A 13,110-nucleotide genomic window follows, 5' to 3' on the forward strand; every position below is an offset into this window, starting at 1 on the left:
AATCTAGTTTGAGTTCAGGTAAAAGACACTTTTACGCCTTTTTTTTCCCTTGGGCCTCAGCTCAGTGTCCTACTGAGCTCCAGGCTTCTTCTATTTGCATTTCAACTTAAATCCTGCCTGAGGTCTGGAAGGAGCAAGAAAAACTGGAATTCTGAGAAGAAGCCTCATGCCTAAGGCATTTTAACCATAAGTCACAATTTTCAGGTTTGGATGTTGAAAATTATGATACAAATTTAAGATATAATTTTTAAAATTTTATACATTTACATCTTCCTATACTAGAAAAACTTGCTCACACAAAACTGAAAATAGGATCTTATTTAATAATATAAAGGCTACCATCAGAAGAAATTTCTTCAGGATCATTAAGCCACTTTCTTTGTTCTGAAGTTCCTAAAGTAGTATTAAGTTACATTAAGTCACCTGAAAAAAATTTTAAAAGAGAACCACACACTACCATGTATATCCAAAATTAAGCTTTAGAAATTTAAAACTGTTGCTATTCAATGTTATTTTAATAAGTCAGACCAACATCCCAATCCAACACTTTTCTAAATCTTACACACTGAGGGGAACAGATACCATATCATAATTTACTACCCTTGCCCAAGTTAATGCACTGGTATGCCTAGTGAAATCTTCTCAGGCTACCCAGTTCAGAAATTGAAAAAATAAAACTTAATAATTGGGAGTTACTTGCCAACTTGGAAGTAGAGTTCTTTTAATTTTCTATCCTAAGTATTTAAGTTCTCTGGCATGAATTATCTGAAATCACAAACTAAACAATTACCTAACCCCGACTTTTAACTGCAAGATTATGCAATGCTTCAGACTCATTTAGATACTAGATTGTTACAATAAAAAAATCATCTTTTAGATACATATTTAGCCTAGATTATCCCCAAGAAACAATCTATAATAATCTTTAAAATAGACCAGATAAGAAAAAAATCTCTCCAGGTTTCAAACTCCCATTTAATTATGACTTCTACATCAGTGGCACCATAGATTTCCCCACGAGTGGACCAGATGTTTTCATATAGGGGCAACCAGAAGTGTAAAATCAAGGGTCTCCGTGTGGTGACTTTACTGCATTCAGCGTCCCCTTCTTTTTAAGTAGACAGAGGTGGAGTAATCCTCACAGTGCAGGGAAGAAATGAGGAGGTTCCCCAAAGCGAAATGGCTTTGGCAGCTGCTGGGAGTCCCTCAGTCTCCCCTTTTACTTACAGGATTAGTCCTTTGGATAGATCCAATCCCAGGCAATCTGCATATCTCCTAACTTTCCTGTAGAGTCAGTTTTTCGCCTAAGGGTTAAGGGGTATCTACTGGTTGTAAGGTAGCACTTTCTATCAGAGAGATTACCAGAGGAGTTGATTCTAAAAATGCCTCTCTAGCAGCTTAAAGAACACAGCACATTTTAAACATTGGGGCGGTAAAACAGACTATTGAAAGTTACCTATACATCTTAGGGAACCGGGGCAGATCTTACTAATTATCTCATGCCTTTCTCTCAGTCCTACAACCTGAATTGCTAATGTTTCTGACAAAGGAAGGCGACGAAGGAAGGGGAGCATCCAGGAGGGGATGGATGCGGAGTTGGGAGTGTTGTGTAGCCCATACGGAGGCAAATGTGATTGGGGCTTTCCCTCAGTGTCATTCATCTACCGATCACCCTAGATACCCCTGAGGGCTGTCGGGAGGGGGCTTAAGAGAAAGGAACCTTAGGAATACGTCTGAGTGTAGCCCAGACTGGAATTCCGCAGTTGTTCCAAACTCCTTCCTCCACCTCCACGCATCCGAGGCAGATCAGGATTCGGGACACTGTGTACTCATGCCAATTGCTCTCCGGGCCCAGACAGAAAAGTTGAAATTGGCTTTGGCAGAACCCAACATGCCTGCTCTGTTCCGAACAGGTGATTGAGAGCTGCCTAGGCCGGGAAACCTCTCACCCGAGTCTTGAAGAGTGGCGGCTGCACTAATTGCATTTAAGTAGCCATCGGGTGCCCACCTTACCCTCCAGAAAGAAAGAGAGAGAAAGATGCACCTCAAACAGACACGGGGTGCGTGCACTTACCTCGGTGTAGAATCTCGGTGGGACCTCCAATATGTTACCACTGTTGGCCGGTGATGAGTCCTTGCTTCCCCCATGTTGAAGAATAACACCAGAAAAGCACGCCGAGGCAAGGTCAGAGTAGAAATTAGAAGTTTATTAAAGGACAGCAGAAAAGACTTCTCCCGGAGGAAGAAGGGGACCTGAGAGGTGGAATCCGTGGAAGTGCGGTTGTCTCCAGTTTTTATAGTTTTGGTGATGGAATGTAAGGGGAAGGGTTGGGACACAGGTGGGCCAAACAAGTAATCCGGGCAGGAAGGACTTCATTATCACTTCTTGGAATGGGCTATCTCCAAATCTGTTGGGGGCTGTTTCCTGGGTTCCATTAACATTTCTTTGGGGTTGACTTTGGCCTAGGGCCTTTCTGGGACTTCATTAACATTCCATGAGTTGTCCTGCGTTTCCTGAAATCATTCCCAGCATGGCCTCCATTTTAGATTTCACTCGATATGATATTAGACCCGATTTACCTAACTACACTGACTACCTAATTTTAAATCTGGCTTCACTGGTGCCAACGGTGCTCCCTAGGAAGCCAAGGTAATGTGTAGTATACTCTCACTTGAATGAGAAATACTCCATCTGTTGGCAATGCAGACACATTTTGATATATAGTATTTTGGCTTTAGAAAAGCTAGAAACTGGGAAGAATAGAGTTTATGAAGTTTTCAACATTGCTGCCTCTCAAAATAATCCTTTACAGCTTCCAACTTGGAAGAAATAAAGATGCCATTGCTTATTTCATCAGGCTTTGTTCCTTAGACAGCAGCTTGAGCCCTCAGAGAGAATACCAGTTGGGTTCTGCCCACTATGGGGCACAGAAACTCACACTTGAACTCCAGGCAGGTGTCTTAGGATGGCTGTGGACCGCAGGGTCCCAACCCCTGCTCTTCCTTTGATAACCCCTGCCTGATAGCATACAGAGCACACTTAGGATGGCTCATTGCATCCTTTAAGGTTATTGCTGTAAAAGGTTGCCTGCCCAGTGACATCGCACCTCCTGACACCTATTTAAAAGTACCTGTGATCTCACCTCAGAGCTCCTCATTCCTCTTCCTGGCTTTCTTACTCTCCATAGCATTTATACCATCTAATGTACTCTGTATTTGATTTATTCTCTTATTATCTGTATTGCCTCCAGGACGGGAGGTTTGTCTGTCTTGTTCTTTGTTGTGTCTAAGGCCTAGATCAGCATCAGGCATGTAGTGCCAACATTTAACAAGCGCTGAATAAATATTTGTTGAATGATATTTTAAGTGAAAATTTCACCTACATAATCACATAAAATAAACTTGAGTCTGAACTCTTGGACATACAGACTCCAGAACTGGACTGCCTGGGCTTAGGTCTGGTTCAGCCACTTACAGAGCTGATTACAGAGCTCTCCTTGCCTGGCAATAATAGTCTTCTAATAGTTGTTCTCATTGTATAAGGGGTTTAGAGGGTTAACATGAGAGGATCACTTCAGAACACTCAGAAAAAATGTTTGGTGCATTATAAACCCAGTGTATGTGTAGACTGGTAGTGATAGCAAAAGTTGCTTTTACATACGTCAAAATCGGTGCTATGTCTTGTAAATACAATTTAATTTAGGTTTTACGATTTTTTCTTTGTGTCTTGCGGTCAGTTTGTATCTTAATGACTTTGGTGGCTCTGGGTGCTAGCCAAGTGTGCAGTTACAGATGAAGATAAGGTGCAGCAGTCCATTGAATCAGCACCATAGGAAAGCAGAGGCCAGTGGAGGACGCACCTCCAGGTACCCTGTGTTTCTCTGACTTAGCCTGCACTGGTTTTAGGTGTGACTTTACCTGCTCAGCCAAAGTCTCCACCTCCAGAGCTGAGTTTCTAAGCTAGGTTGAAATCTATGGGAGCAAAGTAGGGCTGTTGTGCTCACTGTTGAAGTGTGTGTCATGTTTGGTACATGGCAGGGACTCACTTTCATATTTGCCTAAAGGAATATGTACTCTTGGACCCCTGAATACTTTACCAAACAAGTTTTATTTTTATCCACCAGAAATGGGAATTTATTTCACATCCAAAGCCTGTCATCTCCTCTTCTATTGTTTTTTGTTTAATAGAACTTGACCTGAGTTTTTGCCTCATGACCTCTGTGTGCTGCTCCGCCTCTCTCTCAGCTTTTGTTCCACCTCTAGCCAGCAGCCTTGGCTGTGTATTGGAGTCAAAACTCAGTGGAGAGCCCCACCTACTTGTCTAAGTACAAAGCTCTTATCACAAGCTGTTCTCCAGTGTAGAAACTGGCTGCCCTTGGGTCAGGTGGCCACTTTTGTCCTAACAAGAAGGGTAAGGTGGTATTCAGATTAAGGTTACTTCTGGGTAAGAACAACTAGGAAGGGTCCTCAAGAGGACTTCTATTAAGGGAGGGCTGGCCTTTGGGCACTGAGTGGTTCAGTACCCCGCCCCCATGCTAGTACTGTTTGCTTGTGTTGAGGACCGCAGCAGGGGACACAGAAGACTCCGAGCCATACCTCTGTAGCACTCACAGACCTCAGGGCCCAGGCAAGCACAGTAACGGATGCAGAGTAACAGCTTGGTAGAGGTGGGCATCGCTCGGTGAAGACACCCAGGACCAGCACCTCATCCACATTGGAGTGGGAGACAGTTTCCATGCTCACTGACAGCTTTCTGCTTTAAGAGTATGTTACATAGGAAAGTTCTTTGTCACATCTATGTCCTTTCATTTCCCTGTTTAAACAGTATCTTATTGAAAAAGTAAAACTCAGAAATGGCATTGGACATGCTCTTTTACTTGAAACTCTTCTTCAGGTTTGTAAAGAGCACTGTTCCTTGACTTTCGGGTATTTTCTTAGGGAATAGTGTGTTCCAGATTTGTTTTCCAGGAACCAGGCGGACTCCTTGTCTGTGGGCTGTGACCCTGGAGCTGGGCTGAGGTCCAGGGAGAACTTACTCATTCTGCTCAGGCTCCTCCTGCTCTGCTGCCTGCACAGCATGCCCAGCCACCAGGTGTCCCATCCGGCAGGACACATCAACGTGGGCAGCGAACCTAGATGGGGAGGAATGAAGGGACCAGAGACACGAAAGGTGACAGCAAGACAAAAGTCCTGATCAAGCTGCAAACTTTTATTGTTCACACAGGGGTATTCATATGCTGGGGATGGGGAAGCTCTCTAATCAGCAATTGCTGGATGTGGGTGGGTATTCCTATGCTGGGGATGGGGAAGCTCTCTCATCAACAATTGCTGGATGTGGGTGGTAAAACTGCCAGCTGCAAGATGTCTGATGATCCTGATAACCGCAGGATGTTCCAGGGAGATAGGTAGCTGCAGGATGTCTCCCAGGGGGCTGTCAGGCTAATCTTTGAAGGAGAATTTCCTTCTAGTCCCCAACAACCAGGGAGTGGACAGGCACACAGCTCCCTGTCCGCTTCCCAGTAGCTGTCATGCTAATGGATTGCTCAGTAGGCTGGGTGTAGCTGAGAGGAGCCCCCAAGGCTGTCTTACCTGTGACAGGGTGTGCTTGTGGCTTCTCACGTCTCTTCCTTCTATTGCCACCCTGCATACTCTTCTTTTCCCATCAGCTTTTCAGCATTTTGTCCCATGATGACTGAAGGTTGGCCCTAGGTCTGGGGGACAGCTGTGCACCACCCTCACATCAGCACCCAGGAAACAGAAGGCCTGCCCTGGGTGCCTTCCAACTGGAGGACGAGGCTACCCTGTGCACTCTGATTCAGGACCAAGGTGAGCCTGAGAATGTGGATCCATTCAAGGAAATTCTTAGTGACTCATGTCTCTCCCAGGGGCGTTTATCTTGAATACCTGGTAGATAGTGCTATTCAGAAATCAATCTATCTATCTATCTATCTATCTATCTATCTATCTATCTATCTATCTATTTATTAAAAAGAGTGAGAGAGTGAGAGAGGAGAGAGAGAGTGAGAATTTTTAATATTTATTTTTTAGTTCTCGGCGGACACAACATCTTTGTTGGTATGTGGTGCTGAGGATGGAACCCGGGCCGCACGCATGCCAGGCGAGCGTGCTACCGCTTGAGCCACATCCCCAGCCCCAGAAATTTATTTTTGTTCAGTGAATGAAAGCAGCGTTAGGAAGTTGGTTCAGGAAGAGAGAAAAATAATCTTTGTGTTACTTTTGTTTTGTATGGAATTTGTAACTAAAGACACATTTAATGATTATCATTTCAAACTGCAGAATATGGAACGTCAAATCCTCCTGGGATATCTTAAGACACTGATGCAGTCTGCGTCAGAAACCTCTGGCTCTGGTCCTGCCCAGCAGATGGCACTCTTACACCGTGGTGTACAGGATAGGTGCCACTCTCTCCAGGTAGACCACATCTCATAACTTTGAAGGATTCATTTCCCCACCCCATCCCACAAAACCTCCGCCCACTTCCATTCTACTCCATGCCACCTCCTCACCCACCTGTTCACCTCTTCAGGTACTCAGGGGTGTCTTGCTGACACTCTCTCTAGTTGCTCATAGAAAAATACCTTTTGTGCTTAATGATAGTCAGCTCATAGCAATAAGGCTGGCTAAGTCATCTGCAGAGCCCTGTATAAAATAAAAATGTAGAACTCCTTTACCAAGTGGCTAGAAATTTTAAGATGGCAACAACAAAGTGCTAAACCAAGCACAGGCCCCCTGAGCCTGCACAGGTCTCGCACCATGAACCAGCCATACTTCATAGACCAATGGTGCTTCCTCCTCTCATCCCACCCTCCCTGTTCCAGCACCCTCTCCCAGTGGCACAGACCCAAGGGTTGCTCACGAATCACCCAGTGCTGTTCAGACAGCACGGAGGCTTGGTGCTGGAGGGACTGTGGAGACCCAGCCGGGTCCCCTCATTTAGAGATGACTGAACTGCATTCCAAAGAGATGAAGTGGTAGTCCCAACGTCCCCAGCTAGTCATGCCACAGACTGGGCTGGAGCAAAGATCTCCTCTGTGGGGCCAAGCCTCGCTGTGTCACAGGCTTGAAGGGAAATGTTCTAGGAAAAGGGCTTTCTCATGGACTTGCTCTGTTTTCTCTGTGAGGGTTTTGAGAGCCAAGCTATCTGTCAGGCACTATTCCAGATATTCATGTATACTAGCTCAATAAAGTATCAGAAAACCATTACTATTTTTCAAGTGAGAAAAATTGAGAGTCAGAACTTGAATTTTGGAAAGTGAAAAGATGTATTTAGGCAAGTCTCTGATTCTAAGTCCACACTCTTTTATCCTTGTCACTGGTGAATTTTTGGAGGCTGAATTGGCCTATATTTCCTGAACATGGGTATTGATGGTAGTCTGTCCTGGATGGCCTTAGGGACGCTTTCTAGGGTCTCATGTCTTCAAGCTGGTCAGGCCAACTTCTTTCTTGGGCCTCTCTTTAAGTGCTTCCCCTGCTTGGAATGATCTCCCCAGATATGCTATGGAAATCAGGACTCATGTCAGGTAGCAAGTGGAGGTCCGGTCACACAGGTATCATGGGCAACACCAGGACTCCAGCTTTTTCTCTGATGACAAGGAGCCATTGCAGATTTTGTACAGAGAAGTGATATGATCTGACTTAGACCTTTAAGGATTCTCCTGTCTGCTCTGGGGTTCGGTAGGGAAGATAGAGGTTGGGAGACTTTTTAGGGGAGTCTTGCAGTAATTCAGGTGATGATGGTGGTGTCTTCAATTGAGGTGACACCAGTGGCCGTAATGAGAGGAAGTTGGATCCTGGAGTTCTATGTGTGGGTAAATATCATATTTTAAACTCTTGGTTATAGAGAATTGCAAAAACATACAAGAGTAAGGAAAAGAGGGATGAGTTTCACATTCCTGCCGCGTCCCAGTGACGCTGACATCTGTGACTGTCTGGCACCATCCAGCAGTGGTCTCCCCTCACCCCTCCCACTCTGCCCCCCCCTGAGGCTGGGGAAAGCACTTGAAGGAATCCCAAATCGCACACATGACAACTGAACCTCCAGCTGTCCCCTGGGTGCGCCTGGCTCCCTGCTCGTGGTGCACCTTTGGCTCCTGTGGCTCCCACCAAGAACTTGGGCTTCCCTCCTGTGTCTCCAGGGTCCTCTTAAACCATGTTCCTATTTCTCAAATTCACACTCCCTGCCCACAAGTTCTTCTGGACGCACTTAGTGTGGCTCCTCCACACAGAGTTCAGGAGCTGACCAAGCGGCACAGCGGCTCCTGGGTACTGGGAGCCCAAGCTCAGCTGTGTGAAGAGAGCTCAGTGGAGTGGCAGCTGCTGAGCAGCAGTAGGCAGATCTCTAATGCTAATAAATAGTGAAGGGGGACAAGCTGTGAGAGAAGAAAGCCTGGTTGGGCTGGGGAGAGCAGTGACAGTGGCCCCTGCCCTCATCTTACAGTTTGACCCGGTGCATTTCAGTGCAAGTCTTGGTGCCACAGGAGAATTAAGGGGTCTTTTTCTTAAGATATTTTTGTTTGTGGGGCTGGGGTTGTGGCTCAGTGGTAGAATGCTCGCCTAGCATGCTTGAGGCACTGAGTTCGATCCTCAGCACCACATAAATGTAAAATAAAGATATTGAGTCCACTTAAAACTAAAAAATAAATATTAAAAAAGATGTAAAATTTTTTTTAAAAGATATTTTTATTTTTAACAGGCTGAGTAATGGATCTGAAATACTGGACTGAAATCTAGGACCTACGTTAGTTCTCGTGTTCATAGGGACCCTACTCAGCATTAGATGAGCTGATAAGATGCTTGGTGTCTGTCTCCCCACCTGCAGGTGGGAGTGGTGCCTGCCCCCACTTCACATGTGAAGACCAGTGCAGTCAGAGAAGTAAAGCGTGCTTCTGGCTCCTGTTGAGCCCAGCAACAGGAATTGAACCCAGGGGAGTTATACCATTGAGCCAAATTCCCAGCCCTTTCCATTTTTCATTTTGTGACAGTGTCTTGCTAAGCTGAATGATCAATATTTACTCTATAAAGATGTTTATGAAGTTATAAAAATGAACAGATTGATATTTTTTTCTTTAGTGCAGTGCTGAGGCTCAAGCCCAGGGTCTTGCAGGTGTGTGGGTGCATTTGCTTTTCTTATTTCTGAGCCTTCTGGTTGAGTATGCATTGCTTTCATAATAAGAGATGCTACCAAGGAAATCATTCACAACCATTGCAAAATTTTAGAAACCCCCACGCAGCCTATGTGTTTAGCTTGCCAAATTTGAAAATAAACACAACAAAAACTGTCTACTATTGCACATGTCACACAGCTTTGTTGTTTTAAAGAAGAGGCTATATATAGAATAGTATTTATTTTTCTGTTTTAAAATATGTTGCATATTATTTTAGAATTCCCATGGATTTCATTGTTAAAGAATATAAAACAAATTAAATCATAAATAGCTTTTACTTGCTTGCTTTGTCAAGGCTGGAAGTACATCAATGTTTGTAGAAGGAATATTATTCAGAACCTCATGCTTGATGGGCAGGGAAAAGCAGCTCTGAATGGACAGACTGGGCGGGCGGTGCCTGAGAACTGTGCTTATTCCTTTTTAAAGATCCTCTTGGCTTCTACTCCTTCATACGTGTAGGTCTGAAAGGTGTCAGCAAGCATTAAAAAATTGCCATTAATATATCTGCATTAAGAAATTTTAGTATTATTGGTATTATTGGAGCTCTGGATGAGTTCATACTATTTTTTCATGGACTGATAGCAACATTTTATGCAGATGTAGATGTCCACTACAAAACACATTTTGGCTTCTAGTCATTCACATTTTCAGCTAAACTAGGGTTTCATTGTTGTTGTTTTTTTTTTTTGTTTTGTTTTTTGAGAAGGGAATTGAACCCAGGGGAGTTTTACAATTGAGCCAAATTCCTAGCCCTTTCTATTTTTCATTTTGTGACAGTGTCTTGCTAAGCTGCTTAGGACTTCCCTAAATTGCTGACTGGCCATGAACTTGCAATTCTCCTGTCTCAGCCTTCCATGTCACTGGGATTACAGGTGTGCATCAGCACATCCAGCTAAACTAGGGTTCTTGTATTCTCTCTCTCTCTCTCTCTCTCTCTCTCTCTCTCTCTCTCTATATATATATATATATATATATATATATATATATATATATATATATAATCTTCATGTATAGTATATATATATATATATATATTCTATATATATATTATCTTCAATAACTATGCATAAAAATATCTATTTTTTAAATCAGTAAGATACACAAGAAAAGAAATAACAGTCTGTTAACTAAAGATATAACTCATCAATTTCAAAAGACATGTAATCATTTTTGTCTTTGGGAAGTAGTTTCAGGTCTTTTTACAACTCACCTGGATGAGCTCATCACCTGTAACTTCTCGGACAGTATTCAGCTCCTTTCCATTGTCTACCCGTTTGAATCTTCCTACAAGTTTATCTCCCTCAAGGCTCCAGGTCCCCTGCATTGTGATGACAAAGTGGCATGTGTTAGATCTTGTGTGTGTCACACATGGTTCTAGTTCTGCAGAGCCACGGTTGCATGAGTGTCCACAACCACGGTTCTGTCACTCTCCCAGAGCCAGGCCCCAGCCTGGAGCCTCACTGGGGGTCCTGGAGGACCTGTGTGATGCCACCAATACCATGCTGCCCCTCCACAACCTCCGTGGGCCATCTCTGAGGCACAGTCGATAACACGTTCAGCAGTCAAACCGTCACTGCAGATATATAGAATCCAACTAGAAAGACTCCAAGGCTAAACAGAGCTTTGAAAAACTGGTTGAAGATGATGACTTCTGAAGTCTTTTACCTTGATCATGAGAGGGTATGTCTCAGTGACTTACACTGCAGCAAAGACCGTCCTCTTGGTCGTTCACTTCGTTCACTCATTCCTCACTTATTAACTTCCTATTTCAATGTATTTACCAAATGACTATTAGGTGTATGTTACATAACTCTGAAAGCTTTTGTGCTGCCAGTATGGAAATACTGAGCCAGATCTGTACACACTCATTCAAAGGATATTCTTCTGAATCCATAAGTGTTAAATGAAGTATGACAAGGCATATTCACACATGCATAAAGAAACACAACTTCAAATCTGCTTATACAGAATTTTTAAGCACGTTCTTTCCAGAAAGTTCAGTCCAGATTCTTCATAGATGGTTGAATCACTGTATTTAAGTGCCCTGTCAATGTTGGGCTTCTTCAGTAAATGAAGGAGATATGCATTAATTAAGCCAACCAATGGGACAAAGCAGATACCGTTTCAGTTTTGGGTAGAAAAATCAATAATGCATTGCTTATAAAAAGTTCTTACACTGAGTTCAGTTCCATCCGCTAGGCTGTAAGCAAAGGCAGTGCCAAGTTCAAACACGATGTCAATGGTTCGGAAGTTGCTGGACTCTTTGACTGTGAATCTGTTCCCCTCCTGTGTGATGACCAGTTTCAGATTGTCATGAGCCGCAAGCTTCCTCTTCACCATGTTGATTCCTGGAAGAGAAAGGAGGCCAGAGAAAGTGAGACCCAAGTGCCCAGGAGGCCCTGGCTTCTCTGTTTTGTTGTTGTTGTTGTTGTTATTCTGAGGGGGGAAGAAAACCCCATCTCACTGCGGAGCCCATAGCACTCTGCTGGCTTCTGCAGAAGTTCAAGCTCAGGCAGGAGAAGACTGACACAAACTGCTTTCCCAGACTTCAAAAAAATCAGGTGAAGCACAGAGTTTTAGAAATCCAAGTGCTTATTCATTTTCCTAAGACTAAGACACTTTTGTTTCAGTGTTATGTATATCAAATTTGAGAAATGTCAGATGAAGTATGAAGAGGCATATTCACACATGCATGAAGAAATGCAACTTTAACTCTGCTTCTACAGAATCTTAAAACACTTTCTTTCCATAATTGCTTTTAAAATCTACACTTCATACATCATTGCTTTTGGTGACGTTTGTGACTGACACAAAAATGTAAAAATTGAAAATTTCATGGTCGAATTCATTATTATGTACAATTCTATAAATTTAAACTTGGAATCCCTAAACTGTACAATACAATTGATGCAGATTTTTTATTTTGTGGAATGATAAAAAATCACCCATCTTACACAGTGTGGGTGCTACTAGGTATCGGCATAGATTTTACAAAATAGTTAAACTTCTCAAAGAAAATACATAGTAGCTTTGTGAGGAAATTCCTAAAGTTTTGTAAGTTAGAGCAAAAGAGAATCAAATCTAATTTTTTCAAAGTGATTTTTGAAAGAACTCTTTTCTATTTATTGTTATACTTTATTATATGATTTTTGCTTTCCCATTCCCAAGAATTTAATGTTTTAAAATTTGGATTATCATCACCCACTACCATTTTCATACTCTATTAAAAAACAGATGTGGGTTTTCCATGACACAGGTACAAGCAGCAGGTGGAGAAGGAAGGAAGCCTTGGTGTGTCCTAGAGGAGGGCCCTTAGAGTCTGCCCCCCACTGGTGAGGTGCGCGAGCTTCCTGACGCAGGACGCGGGTGTGGCTGTTCCTGTGCCGAGCTGTCAGGCATCTGGATCCCACAGCAGAGAAAGGCCTAGAGAGAGCAGAGAGAACCCTGAGCAATGGCTTCCTACCCATTTTTTCCATGAACTTGTCGTAGTTCTCATTCCGGTTCACTTTCCAAGTTCCGTCGAATGCCATGGTCTCGGATGTGCTGGCCACAGGCAAGTGGAGATTCAGGCCTGTCTATAGAATTTATTCTGTTTCTTATCTTGGAGCCAACTCCATACTGTGATGTGGAAGTCTAAAGGTCAAGAGATCACTGACTGCTGTGATGACAAACCACTTCAGTTTCTCTTTGCATAATTTCCTTCTATCTTCTGAAGTTCAGCTGATGTTGAGGATGATAAGCAAACCTACTCTGTCTTAGACTACGAAGTCAGGAACATTTAAGAATTCAAATGTGAGCTTTCTGAAGATAGTATTTCTACATATGACCTCAAGGTGTGCAGTATATTAGGCAATTTCAAATAACATGAGAAATTAGACTATTATTCACGTATTCCTTTTTTTTAAACAGTAGCAGTTGTCTTGCA

At 43.2% G+C, this 13,110-nt stretch overlaps 1 protein-coding gene across 1 annotated transcript; it reads right to left on the reverse strand.

Moving 5' to 3' along the window:
- Window positions 1–9,595: 9,595 nt before the first annotated feature.
- On the reverse strand, window positions 9,596–12,715 carry Fabp2 (fatty acid binding protein 2). The gene is made up of 4 exons (XM_026380542.2): window positions 12,649–12,715; window positions 11,361–11,533; window positions 10,396–10,503; window positions 9,596–9,646 (listed from the first exon to the last, which is right to left on the reverse strand). Exons 1-4 carry the CDS (start codon window positions 12,713–12,715, stop codon window positions 9,596–9,598), a joined length of 399 nt encoding a protein of 132 aa, XP_026236327.1.
- Between the last annotated feature and the right edge of the window lie 395 nt (window positions 12,716–13,110).

The sequence above is a fragment of the Urocitellus parryii genome, chromosome 10, assembly GCF_045843805.1.
Source record: "Urocitellus parryii isolate mUroPar1 chromosome 10, mUroPar1.hap1, whole genome shotgun sequence".
Lineage (NCBI taxonomy): Eukaryota > Metazoa > Chordata > Mammalia > Rodentia > Sciuridae > Urocitellus > Urocitellus parryii.

Coding starts and splice junctions, on each gene's coding strand:
- Fabp2 (XM_026380542.2), bottom strand. CDS start 12,715: ATGGCATTCGACGGAACTTGGAAAGTGAACCGGAATGAGAACTACGAC. Junction 11,534..12,648: donor CAAGTTCATGGAAAAAATGG/GTAGGAAGCCAT, acceptor TTTCTCTTCCAG/GAATCAACATGGTGAAGAGG. Junction 10,504..11,360: donor CGGATGGAACTGAACTCAGT/GTAAGAACTTTT, acceptor ATCACAATGCAG/GGGACCTGGAGCCTTGAGGG.